This window comes from Leucopleurus acutus (genome assembly GCF_964270905.1).
Source record: "Leucopleurus acutus genome assembly, chromosome: X".
In the NCBI taxonomy this organism is placed as follows: domain Eukaryota; kingdom Metazoa; phylum Chordata; class Mammalia; order Artiodactyla; family Delphinidae; genus Leucopleurus; species Leucopleurus acutus.
The window spans coordinates 92,968,739-92,981,524 of record NC_139148.1 but is presented as its reverse complement, the minus strand read 5'-3'; the positions used below and the strand labels follow the sequence as shown (position 1 = coordinate 92,981,524).

Below are 12,786 nucleotides of genomic sequence, written 5' to 3'. Positions count from 1 at the left end.
GTAGTAAATTTAGAATATAAAAGTATTAGGGGTAATGTCTATGGAGCAAATGGAAGGAATGGGATAAGATGGTGCTTTTCACATAAGGAAGTTTAATTAACTAAAAATAGGAAATTACAGGTACTAATTTCATCATTCTCTAGACCTCTTCATTCTGGTTTGACACTTCTGTGATTTGGATCATAAATATGAAGAGTTTAGTACTGTCAGTTTATCCTGCAGGCAGCATGATATAGTAGAAAATGATGACCATTTAAATCAGCCACTCCTGGGTTGAAAATCTAGATCTTTTTCTTCTTTTTTTTTAATAAACAACTTGAAACTTTTATTGTATCAATATAATATCTAATGTATTACAATTGCTTTAAGGTTATAAGTTCTATAAATATTATGAATATTACTTAAAACCCTAAATAAATCACTAGTGTATTCTCTACTTTCAAATAATTAGGCAAAAATCATGAAATTAAATCATGGATAAATGTCTGTTAGTCTTTGTTTTTAGATTTTATTGAAGTATAGTTGATTTAAAATGTTGTGTTAATCTCTTCTGTACAGCAAAGTGACTGAGTTATACATATGTTATTCTTTTTCATATTCTTTTCCATTATGGTTTGTCACAAGACATTGAATATAGTTCCCTGTACTATACAGTAGGACCTTGTTGTTTATCCATCCTATATATAGTAGTTTGCCTCTGGTAATCCCAAACTCCCATTCTTTCCCTCCCCTACTCACTCTCCCTTGGCAACCACAAGTCTATTAGATCTGCTTCTTAATGGTTGGTTGAGCTTAGGTTAAGTAAGTCACTTCACCTCTCTGAGTATATTAAGTTAGATGACATAACTTTTTTGCACAGTACCTGGCATATAGTAGGCATTCAGGCGTTCAGAAATACTAGCCAATTTCCCTTCTCTTTATTACTAGCGAACATTGTTGGAACTGTACCAAGAAATTTGAGACTAGAAGTAGAGAACCCAGCATGTCAGAAAAAGATGTAGAATTTATTGAATCTAAGAGAGGACATTACACACAGAATGGTGGATCAGGATGAAATGCCTTAGGAGGCCAGGAAAGGAGCATAATATAGAGGATAGGATGTGTAACAACATGTATACAGTCAATTATACCATCAAGACAAAGATTAGAGGTTCATTTTGGGGTAGGCACCCATGTTTTTTTAAAAATGGAGGTAATCAGGGCTTCCCTGGTGGCGCAGTGGTTGAGAGTGCGCCTGCCGATGCAGGGGACACGGGTTCGTGCCCCGGTCCGGGAAGATCCCGCATGCCGCGGAGCGGCTGGGCCCGTGAGCCATGGCTGGTGAGCCTGCGCGTCCGGAGCCTGTGCTCCGCAATGGGAGAGGCCACAGCAGTGAGAGGCCCGCGTACCACCAAAAAAAAAAAAAAAAAAAGGAAATAATCAGACAAATGTTTGATATAAAATTTTGTTTTAAATGCAACATGATTGCTGTATGAATATCACTATATCTTATTCTAAAGATCTCTACTCCTGTCCAACATCCATGGTTTTCAAAGAAATGCAAATTGAGATGCCTTTTTTTGCCTTTTAAATAAGCAGTGATTAATGCAATGAAACAGATGTTCATATATTGCTGGAGTGTGTTTATGTATGTTATACAACCTTTTCTGTAGGCAGAATGATGATTATCTATTGAGTACTTACATGCCGGACACTGGTCTAAGTTCTTTACATGTATTTATTTAATCATCACAACAACCCTATGAGATAGACAGATGATATTATTACTTCTTTACAAATGTAGACACTGATACACTGAGAGCTTAAGTAACTTGTTCAAGATTGGATAAGTAAAAAGTGGTAGATCCACTTATGTTCACATATAGGCAATCAGGCCCCCAAACCCAGGTTCTCAACCACGACACTCTTCTGGGAGGATGCAATGAGAATATGGCATAGCCCCTTCAACTACCTATTTATTGCAAGCACAAGCTAAAAGTCTCTCCTATCTGCCTGGATGGGAGGATCTACCATGGTCTGCATGTAACCTGAGGGAGGGATTTACCGTCTCTAATACTTGTCCCCAAGGGAGTAATATTGGCACGCTTCTGCATGAGACTCTTCTGTGTGTGTGCACGTAAAACCAAAGCTAATGTGACCTTTCCTCTCCCCTTCCACTACGGCTGAAACTCCTTTCTCTGGCTCTAAATAAAACGGTGACTGTACAGAAATATTTAGACACCAGAGGTCAGGCCTGAGCTTAGAGTTTAGAGGTTGCAAGGCTGGAGCAGCCTGTAGCTAGGAGATAGGAAGCTATATATCCAAGAATGTGTATGAATTCTCTTTGTTAAAAACAGTTTTGAACAAGAAGAGGGCATTGTATTTGAGTAGTAGACTTATGGGCACCTTTTACTTCTTTTTTATATCTTTCTGTATTTTCTATATGAGCTTATATTGCTTTTATAACTAGAAAAAAAGCACCATTTAAAAAGATAAGAAAAATATTGAACTAAGGCATAAAAGAATCATACCACTCTATTGAAACGTCTAGTATACTAAAGAGCAGTGTAAATGTAACATACACAAAATCTTTTAGTCTAAATTACATGTTTTTCAAATTGGCCCTAGGTGTCCCTCTACCCTCTTTCTGTCTTTTCTCCAGCCTTCCCCTTTCCCACTCGGGTCTGCCTTTCACATATTAGATGCTGACTACTTCTATTATATAATGATCAACTCCTCTTACAGAGAAACAAATTTACTCTAAGGTGTAGGTGACTGGGTTACACTTCCTAGAGGAGATGGGAATGGGCATGTGTTTTAAGAGTAGAACTCTGGAAGAATTTTCTCTTCATAACTTAACCCAGTTGTTGAACTGGAGCCACCATTTCTAGTTACGAAATTTAATCAAATTTATGTTACTTTTTTTTTTTTTTTTTTTTTGCCGTACGTGGGCCTCTCACTGTTGTGGCCTCTCCCATTGCGGAGCACAGGCTCCGGACGCGCAGGCTCAGCGGCCATGGCTCACGGGCCCAGCCGCTCTGCGGCATGTGGGATCCTCCCGGACCGGGGCACGAACCCGTGTCCCCTGCATCGGCAGGCAGACTCTCAACCACCGCGCCACCAGGGAAACCCAAATTTATGTTAGTTTTTAAGGTTAACTTTGGGAATATCAACCTAATATTGATTTTGATTTAAGTATGAACAAAGACTTCTTGAAAGGAAAAAAAAAAGGGAGGACTAGGGAGCCTGCAGGGAAAAGGGGGAGTCATTTTAATGACGGTGCTTCAATGACTCTCACAAATGCATTTCAAATCTATCACGGGATTGGATAGAAGCAAATAAAATAATTCTATTGGTCTTATTTTTTAGTAATATTGTAATATATATAAAACTTTTTGCTGATTAATAAATTTTAAAGTTATCCTTTTGTTTGCTTAAGGATAAGATTCCAAGGTAAGTACTATGGACCTCTGTAATATGGTAGCTCACCATGTTAAAACTTGCTACTATTTTTCATATCCATATCTGGTCTAGTCCTATCATTATTTTATCTGTGAAGTTTAAGATATATACATTTTAGACACCTGGACGATAACATTTCTAACACATTTCATATATAAAATCATGCTCTTTCATTTTTAGGTTATGCTTTTCTAATGTAAGACAGAGTACAGAGCTAGGATATACACAGTCATACTTCTGTTTTCCTTCATTCAGGAAGATTCCTGACCAGACATGGGTACAGTGTGATGAGTGTCTTAAATGGAGGAAGCTTCCTGGCAAGGTTGATCCATCTACATTACCTGCAAGATGGTTTTGTTACTATAATTCCCATCCAAAGTACAGGTAAGGTTAAGACTCAGTATTATGTCAGAGAGAACTCCTGATTTGTCTCTGTATCCTAAAACACTTTTCATCTCAAGTCCACACTCTTCACCCTGGCATTCAAGCCCCTATGCTAACTGGTCCCACTCTACCTATTCATTGTATCTTAACACAAACCTTCTGCTTTAGCAGGCCTGTGGCTTCACTCTTCCCCACACATGCCATACGTATTCCCATCTCCATGACTTGATACTGTCATTCCACTTGCTTACAGTGACTTTCTGTATTCCATCTGCCTATCTAAATCATATCCGTCTGGTAAGCTTAAGTATTTTGTGTGATACTTCTCCAGTTGACAGTAGTTTACAGTTATTTTACTCTGGCTTCCTGTGGTATTTAATTCTTCACATTTGTTCACGTACTGTTTGAATTTTTTGGATGTTTTTCATATATATATACGTGGGCCCTTCAAGAGATTATAAATTATTTGAGAACAAGGGATTTACATTTCAGGTTGAGTTGACAGTTTTCTTCATATGCTTCCTATACTTGCATCTGTTGTAGTACCTATTGTACATTCAATGCAGGTTGTTTACATGTTTGTCTTTCTAATATACCATGTGTTTCTTGAAGCAGCTAACATCTAGATAGTGCCTGTCATATCCATGGGTATTCATTTCAATTTAAATATTTTTTATATGACTTAGTCACATAGGTTGATAATAACTCAGTTTGCTTCAGTTCAGCTGTGACTTTCTTAACTTTTTTCTGCAGAATAAATGCTGATAGAAAAAAGGTACTAAACCAGAGTATGCTTTTAAGAAAAAAATTTTTTAAATGGAGGAAATTAAATAAACAAAGTCCAGGTCTGTAATGAGCAAGTATTTCCCCGTAGTCTCCAGATGTGCCTAAGTACCTCTTAGGGTTGTGTGATTAAAATGTAGGACTGAGGGCTTCCCTGGTGGCGCAGTGGTTGAGAGTCCGCCTGCCGATGCAGGGGACACGGGTTCGTGCCCCGGTCCGGGAAGATCCCACATGCCGCGGAGCAGCTGGGCCCGTGAGCCATGGCCGCTGGGCCTGCGCGTCCAGAGCCTGTGCTCCGCAACGGGAGAGGCCGCAACAGTGAGAGGCCCGCGTACCGCAAAAAAAAAAAAAAAAAAAGAAAGGAGACATAGCCTTCCAGGACACTTTGTGCCCTAATAAAATGGGTATAACATAGGGTTTCCAATTATTATTAATTTTTGTTTATTTCTAGGATTGCTTTTGTCCATTGAGTACATTTTCTAGTACTCCTTTCAGCTTTTACTCCTAAAATTCTCTTCCTCGTGCTTTACATCTAGTCTTTTCATTTATAGAATTCTCTTTTTCGTCTCTTTGCTGGTCTCTGTTCTGTCCCTTTTACAATGTCAGCTCCTAGTCTCTTCTTGCTGCTCTCTATCATAGCCTCTGATTTTCCTCTTCAGGTATCATCACATAGTCTAGGGATGCTCCTGCTTCTAGACGGCACCTTGGGAATTACTTTCTTAGTACACGAGGCAAAAGACCTCGGTTCTAGTCTCAGCAATATTCTCTTTGTATGGAACCTCAAGCAAGTCTCTCTTGTGCTTGAACTTCACTGTGTAGAACTAGAGATTATGCTTTAGTACTTTGAGTGTCTTGGGAGAATGGTGATATATACACCAAAAATAATAATATGATATGCCTTGAAAAGAGAATTGCTACATGTTATCCTGCACACAGGTTTTGTAATGTGGGTGGAATCTGAACTCTGTAATGTTAGAGGGGGGTTAACCTGCCTTGTCATAGTCGTGAGGAAAGTTAAGGGTAACAGTGAAGGGCACATTTTGTTTCTGAAAGATGATTTCTTCTCTGTACTGCAGGAGGTGCTCTGTTCCAGAGGAACAAGAACTCATTGATGAAGACCTGTACTTGAGCAAAACTAAGAAACAGTTGAGTATACCCGAGGTGGTGCTCTATATCGTATGGTAGAGGAGCCTGACCCTTCCTAATAGGACAGGGGAATTTTGAGAAGAGAGATGATTTTTTTTTAATGATTTCCCTATTCACCTCTCTGGTCTTCCAGTTCTTTATTCTTTCTAGTCATCTCCTGAATGTCTCAACTAGTGATTGACTTTACCCTCTCTCCCTCTTCCCCCCACCTTTTGATAGGGCATTTGAAATCTCTCTTCAGTAGCAGAGTTCAGGAAGGAACACTTAGTTACTCAACAAGGCTCACACTATTTCTAGTTTAGAAGGAACATTATAACCTAAGTCTATAATTGGTAATCCATTTCAGACTGAGAAATTTCATGAGTGAACTAAATATCCCTTTTATCTTCTCCTAGAGATCAAACTGTTGAGAAGAAGAAGGTACCAGTGGAAAGTGAGAGCCACCAGGTGAGAGACAGTCCACCCTCTTGCTTTTCTTACACAAAATTTTCCCCAACAGAGGACATAGGTTGAAGGAAGCAGCACTCTTGAAAGCTGCATAGCAATAACAAACCAATTGTTCTGGTGGTCTTTTTTTTCACTGGATCTTTTGATTTTGCTTTGATCTGCTGTTACTGATGTTCAGATCACCAAAAATAGAAAAGCCAGATCATTTATTGTCCAGATTTGGATTCAGTACTGATTCTGGACAGTGTGAATATCACATTCGGTGTCACAGAATATTCAGGGTTATGTTCCATCCTCATACAGGCTGCTCCTGTTGAGTGTCTGGTTTTCCTCAGTCTCCTTTCTTCCAGGATTCAGGGGTGATTCCTTTCTCCTTCCTCTTGGGAAGAAGGGGTGGTTCTTTGTGCCCCTCCCCATCCCTGCTTTCAGGCTGGCTGGCTTTATAAAGACTCTGCTGTTTTGAATTTTCAGGAGCACTGTCTCTCGGACATGGTTGCCCAGCTCCGGACGCTGAAGGGTGCAATAAGGTTGGCCGTCCTTTCAGGGACACTCCTTTCCTGACAGCCACCATAGCACCCATATATCTTCCCCACCCAACCTTGCCTTTCTGCATGATTTTCCTCTTGACCCTCTTTCCCAGAGATACCTGCTAGTAGCATGTTAGATTCACCTTCTACCCACTCAGTCAGGGTAGGTCAGACTGGTGAGGATAGAGGCAATTAAATACTAATTCTTCCTCTGATAGCCTTCCAAGACCCAGGTGTATTAATAAACAGGTTGCATACCCTCATGTCTTGGCTTAATAGTCTGATCTAGAGATTGGGAGATTTCCTGGGACCGCCCTGTCCTCATTCAGTTTACCTCCCCTTTATACTCCTTCACCTTCATTATTCATACTATCTTCATAAGCTGGCTCTCCCACAAGATCCCAGATGCATGTCTCTGTGTGTGTGCAATACGAATATATATTAGTCTCTCGCATGCATTTCTCCAAGACCAGCACAGACCCTTGCTGCAGTGCTTATTCCCTTCATCCCTTCCCTCATCAGAGAGCTCAGAGGAGTGAAAACCCAGCCTTAAACTGGGTCACAAGAGAGAATTAGACAGTGACTAGGGGGCCTGGGTTTGTGTTGCGGGTGGGATGACTCTAGGAGCCAATAAGTGAGTTGGGGAGGTCTGTTGGTGTCCAGTTGATAAGGTTATAACTGAACGTGCCTGGGGTCAGTGTTCTAGTGTACATTACTGCGCGCTGTCTGTTTTGTGTAGGAAACAGTTTGTTTTTATTTGGCCAAGTGTTCTTTCCTAGCATCAGAAGGATTGACTCATCCTTTGGTATTTAGTTTGAAATTGGGATTTTTTATGAGTTCTTTCTTTCTTTGCTAGGTATTCACTAATCCACTCAAGATCCCTTCTATTCAAGATATGGATGACTTGAATAATAAGACGATTGAATATGAGGGAATTGATAGCCCTAGCCGGCTTTCATCTGTTGGAGAAGAAAGCAGAACACCTTCTCTTCAACTTAAGCCTCTGGATTCCAGTGTTTTTCAGTTTTCCAGGTGGGTAAAAAAACATAGACTCTCTTCAGTAATAAGCCTCAGGGGTTTTTTTCCTATAAAATAAATTGGTATGGTTATAATGTGTATGTTTTTCCTAAGGCCTGGCATGGAATTCAGAAGGAGAAACACCATTTTGGGTTGATAGAATTGCATGTTGCATGTATCCCCCATTTTTCAGCATTATAACTGTCATGTCAAGTTTGTCGATCTTTTTTTTTTTTTTACTTTTTGGAGGTGATCATCATCTGACAAATGCTCTTTTATGGATTATGTATTCACATTATGTTGGGAATTGTGTAAGTGAAATAATGGACATGAAAACCCTTTGAAAAGCATAATGTACTATACAAATGTAAGGTAACATTACATAGATAAGCATTATTTCTTTCCTTAAGTTTAGGAATATTGAAATCCTGTGCAGCCCCGTAGGCCTAGCACATGTTGGCCACATATAAAAATAAGTATCAGAAGTTTGTGCCATTAGGTAAGCCTTCTAGTTCATTGTTTCCTAGGGTAAATTTTTAGTATAAGTTTAGTCTTAGGATTTACTTGTTCATCTTCTAGCACCTTATCAATATTATTTTGTTAGTCTTTACAACAGAAATTTTCTTAAACATCAGGAATATTTGAAGCACTAAAAGGTATGACTGCCCCTATGCTGCCATGAGACTGGAACTCAGGACTGCTATTTATGACTTGCTTTCTCCTCGCCACTGTGCTTCTCACTTCGGGCAGGGCCAAGCCATAGGGAAGGTACAGAGTTGTTCTCTAACAGTAGAAACTTCTATAGTCCTCAATAATATGACTGTTAAATAGTAGGTTGTGAAGTTTTCATTAACCCTTTTCCGTTTGGATATTTTCCTAACATACTATAGGAAAAAAGCAGTGGAATATATAATAGGGTAAAAATGATTCCTGCCCCCGCCCCTGCCAAAGTTACTGATTCCTTTCCTTCTTTCTTCTTAGGTGGGTCTTTTCAGCTTCTTATACCTAGACAAACATCTCTTTATGTGTGCAAGTCCCCTCTTCAGTGATTCTTCCACAATTAAGCCGTGTAGATACTGAAGGAACCCCATGTCACCCCGAGCATGAACAAAAAGTCTCAAGAAGAAGTAAACTGTTAGGAGAAAAACTAGTAGAACTCTAAAGGAATTAAGTGAGAATCTGTATGAAAGCATCAAGAATAGTGCCTTGGAAGAGAGTAGGTACTCAGTAACTAATGGTTGAATCGAGTCATATTGAAGGAGCTATTTCTGAGATAGAACTATGCAACAAGGGAGTAAGAAATATAGCCTAGTCGGTCTCAGGGATTTGAGTCTAATTCTACTGTTTCCATCCACAGTTTTCCAACTCCCTTTTTTGGTTGGGAGGGGTGTACAGTAAAGTGCTGTGTTTTTTCAAAGCACATTGTTACCTCTCTACCTTGATCTCCTTGAGATGGTCATGTATCAGAATTGCCACTGGAGTATCAGAGTGTCATTGCTCTTGAAAGCTGTCCTTTTCCTACTGTGACCACTTTTCCTTTCTCTTCAGTGTTTCTTTTGGTACTGTCTAGTGAATTTTGGTAACCTGGAGGAGAAAACAAATGCTAACCTATGTATGTGTGTATTTTATGAGTGCAGTATGGCAGTACACCATTGGGTGGCATACTTCATCAGTCTTAATTAGGATTTCTATATGAGTCTTTATAGAACTGCTGTATCCAGAGTTGGGTTTTGGCTCTGGAGGACAGGCAAAGTACTGTGACTATTTACGTGTAATTTTAATTCGAGAATAGTGTTCTTTCAAGAGATATCTGATAATCGATGCTGCTAATGTCATATATTTTATGTAAGGTCAGTAAATGATATGTCGTTTCAAGCTACACATATAGGGGGATTCAAATTTTATAGAGGAAAATTAAGGTGCCCAAGAGTTTAATAAAATATACAAGGTTTTCTGTTAAAACCATGTTAAGGGAATAATAAGTTTAGTCCAGGGTTGCAAAAGTCTCCTTCGTTATCAAAACCTGAAGCTGATAAGGGTCCTTGGGTCATGTAGTACAGCTCTTTAACTCTAGATAAAATAAAGCCTACACCATCCAAGCATGTTTTAAAAATTTCTAGTGGAGTAGGTTATAAGACCTAGAAGGTGTTCCAGAGGTGTCATTGGAAACAGCTCTGTGAGTCTCACGAATCTAGCAAGGGGAGGGGAAGACCTGCAATAAAGAGTAAGTTTAGCTAGTATGTAAGCAAGCATAACCTTTGAGGGGAAGACAGCTTATATCTGTTAAAGGAAATAGTCCCCTTTCTGTTCATTCATTCTACATACATTTGAGTGCTTACTATATGAAAGCAGTGCTCTAAGGCAGTGATGGAATCAAAGATGAAGGAGCTTATGGTACTCAGAGTTATATATGTAAGCATCCCTGGTACATGCTAGGTTTCATATGAGTGGTATAAACTAAGGTCTAAAGTAGCCATAAGCATACAGACAAAGGTGAGAATTAGTGGCTGTAATTTATTTAGATATTTAGAGAACCTTTGAGTAAGCTATATGTCAAAGGCTAATTATTTCATGTTTTAAAAAGATAACCCAAAAAAATCCAAATTACATCGTAATGGTGGAAGGAGAGGAGGGAGACATTCTAATATAGTTAAAGGAATATTTGAAACAACAAACATGAGGTAGAAATAGAAAAACAGTTTTGCAAATGAATAAGATTGATTCAAGAGCCAGTATTAACATTTTAAAATATGATCTTTGAGAAAGACTTCCAGAATGGCAAAATGAGTAGTATGATGAACTCTTTCACCAACAAGTACCCATTTAACTGGAAAAAAATATTAAACAAAACAAAGCAATCATTCCTAGTTCCTAGAAATTGTCCTAGGGGCATACAGCAAGTACAGAAACATTCATTCAAGAAAATCTATTAAATCTCAGAAAGAACAGCAAGAGTCTTTGGCATTCGCCTGCTCTCATCCCCCTCCAAGCTATGTAACTACTCAAGAAGCTCTAATCCAGGTAGGTGTGGTCAAGAAGTTGGGGGCTCCCTCTCTTCCTAGCTCCTAGTCTAGAGCTATGGTTTCACCTGGGGGGTTAGGCCTCTGACATTTCTCATATCCCCCAGGTCTGTCTTGCGGGAGCTCTATTCCAAGCAGAATCAAGAGGACTGGGTCTCTCTTCCCCCACCCAGCCCCCATTCAAAGCATGGCAGCACTCACCTAGGGGCAGCATGCTGACAATCCTGGACTCCTATTGCTCCAGCCCTAGCTTACTTATAGGGCAGAGTTTCATGCCAGAAGGAGCAAGCCAAAAACCATCCCAGCACCCATTTGTAAAGAAAAGGTTTCCCTCTTAGAGAGCGGACCACTCACTGTCCCTGCCATCGGCTCTTGCACAGTGGCACAGAGGTTCTGCTTAGGGAGAACTGACTTTGTGTGGAACAGATCATGAAGAATTCCATTCCTAAGGGCATTGTCACAAACAATGGAAATCTTAGTGGCGAACAATTAAAAGGGCACTCGTAGCTCCTTGATGCAAGTTACAACAAGCAAAATGGCTGCATAATCATAAGTTTGGTAACAGAGAGAACCAAGCAAAAAGATAGCCAAGAAGAGCACTCCTGGGATCATAGTCAACCCTGGCGGTTAGGAAGGCTGTGCATAAGCACAAGACCGCACTCATTCAGGACACAAGGTGGACTTGAATGCAGTCCCCAAGCCTCACACAGATCAAACAACAGAGAGCAGGAGCCTCACTGGTACTAGGGACTTAAGCACAACCTCTAATCAACCACTGGATGAACAGTAAGCTACTCTGACCCAGGGGTCAGAGGTGATTGGAGAGGGAAAATCCAAGCTACTACTACCTGGCTGAATGTGGGGTAGAAACATGAATTCCTTGAACTGTGATAGCAACCTCCAAGCCACACATATATCCAGTGGTAAAGGGTAAAAATCTAACTGGCTAAGAGGGCTTAATTATAACCTTTGGCCTATGCTGACTCAGGGTAACTCCTAGATTACCAGGTAAAAGATAAAAATCAAGAATAAATCTGAGCAGAATACTCAGCATACTACAGGGGAAACAGATTTCATAGAGTCACTTCAGCCAAGTCACTGAGAAAACAACCCAGCAAACAGTGGCGACAACCACTCAGGGAAGTGGGAGTTGCTATACTGTTATTATCTAAAATATCAATTGTCAACAAAAAATTATGAGACATGCAAAGAAACAGGAAAGTGTGACCTGTACATAGGGGTAGGGGGAAAGCAGGTAATAGAAACTGCTCCTAAAGAGACCCAGATGTTGGATTTAGCAAACAAAGACTTCAAAGCAGCCATTATAAATATGTTCAGAGAACTAAAGGAGACCATGTTTCATCAAGTGCAGAATATTAATAAAGGGACAGAATTTATTTTTTGACAGAACCAAATGGAAATTCTTGAGGTGAAACGTGTAATAACTAATGTGAACATTTCACTAAAGGGACTCAGCAGCACATTAGGGTTGGCAGGAGAATCAGCAAACTTGAAGATACAGCAATTATAGATTATGCTGTCTGAAGAATAGAGAGAAAAAAGAATGAAGAAAAATGAAAAGCGCCTCAGAAAAATGTGGGACACCATTAAGTGCACCAATATATGCAAATTAGGAGTACAAGAAGAAGAGGAGAGGGAGGAAAAGAGGTGTAAAAAATATTCAAAGAAATAATGGCTGAAAACTTTCCAAATTTGATGAAAAACATTAATTTACACATCCAAGAAGCTCAAGTAACTCAAAATAGGATAAGTGCAAAGGTATTTACAGCTATGCAGTGAAAATATTGAAAGACAAAGACAAAGAGAATATCTTGAAAGCAGGAAGAGAAAAATATTCATCATGTAAAAGAGACCCCAGTAAGATTAACTTCTGGCTTCTCATCAGAAACAATGGAAACCAGGAGGCAGTGGGATGACATATTCATAGTACTTAAAGAAAGACTTAACCGGGAATCATAAATCCAGTAAAACTATTTTTAGAAAATGAAGGTGAAATAAGT

At 39.6% G+C, this 12,786-nt stretch overlaps 1 protein-coding gene across 2 annotated transcripts in view; it reads left to right on the top strand.

The window, feature by feature from the left end:
* MORC4 (MORC family CW-type zinc finger 4) overlaps positions 1 to 12,786 on the top strand; it is a 50,478-nt gene that overhangs the window by 29,420 nt on the left and 8,272 nt on the right. For both annotated transcript variants that reach the window (XM_082865201.1, XM_082865202.1), the window contains exons 11-14: positions 3,697 to 3,825; positions 5,685 to 5,753; positions 6,150 to 6,201; positions 7,585 to 7,760. In XM_082865201.1, coding sequence (XP_082721327.1) covers positions 3,697 to 3,825; positions 5,685 to 5,753; positions 6,150 to 6,201; positions 7,585 to 7,760 — 426 coding nt within the window. The remainder of the gene's footprint in view (positions 1 to 3,696; positions 3,826 to 5,684; positions 5,754 to 6,149; positions 6,202 to 7,584; positions 7,761 to 12,786) is intronic.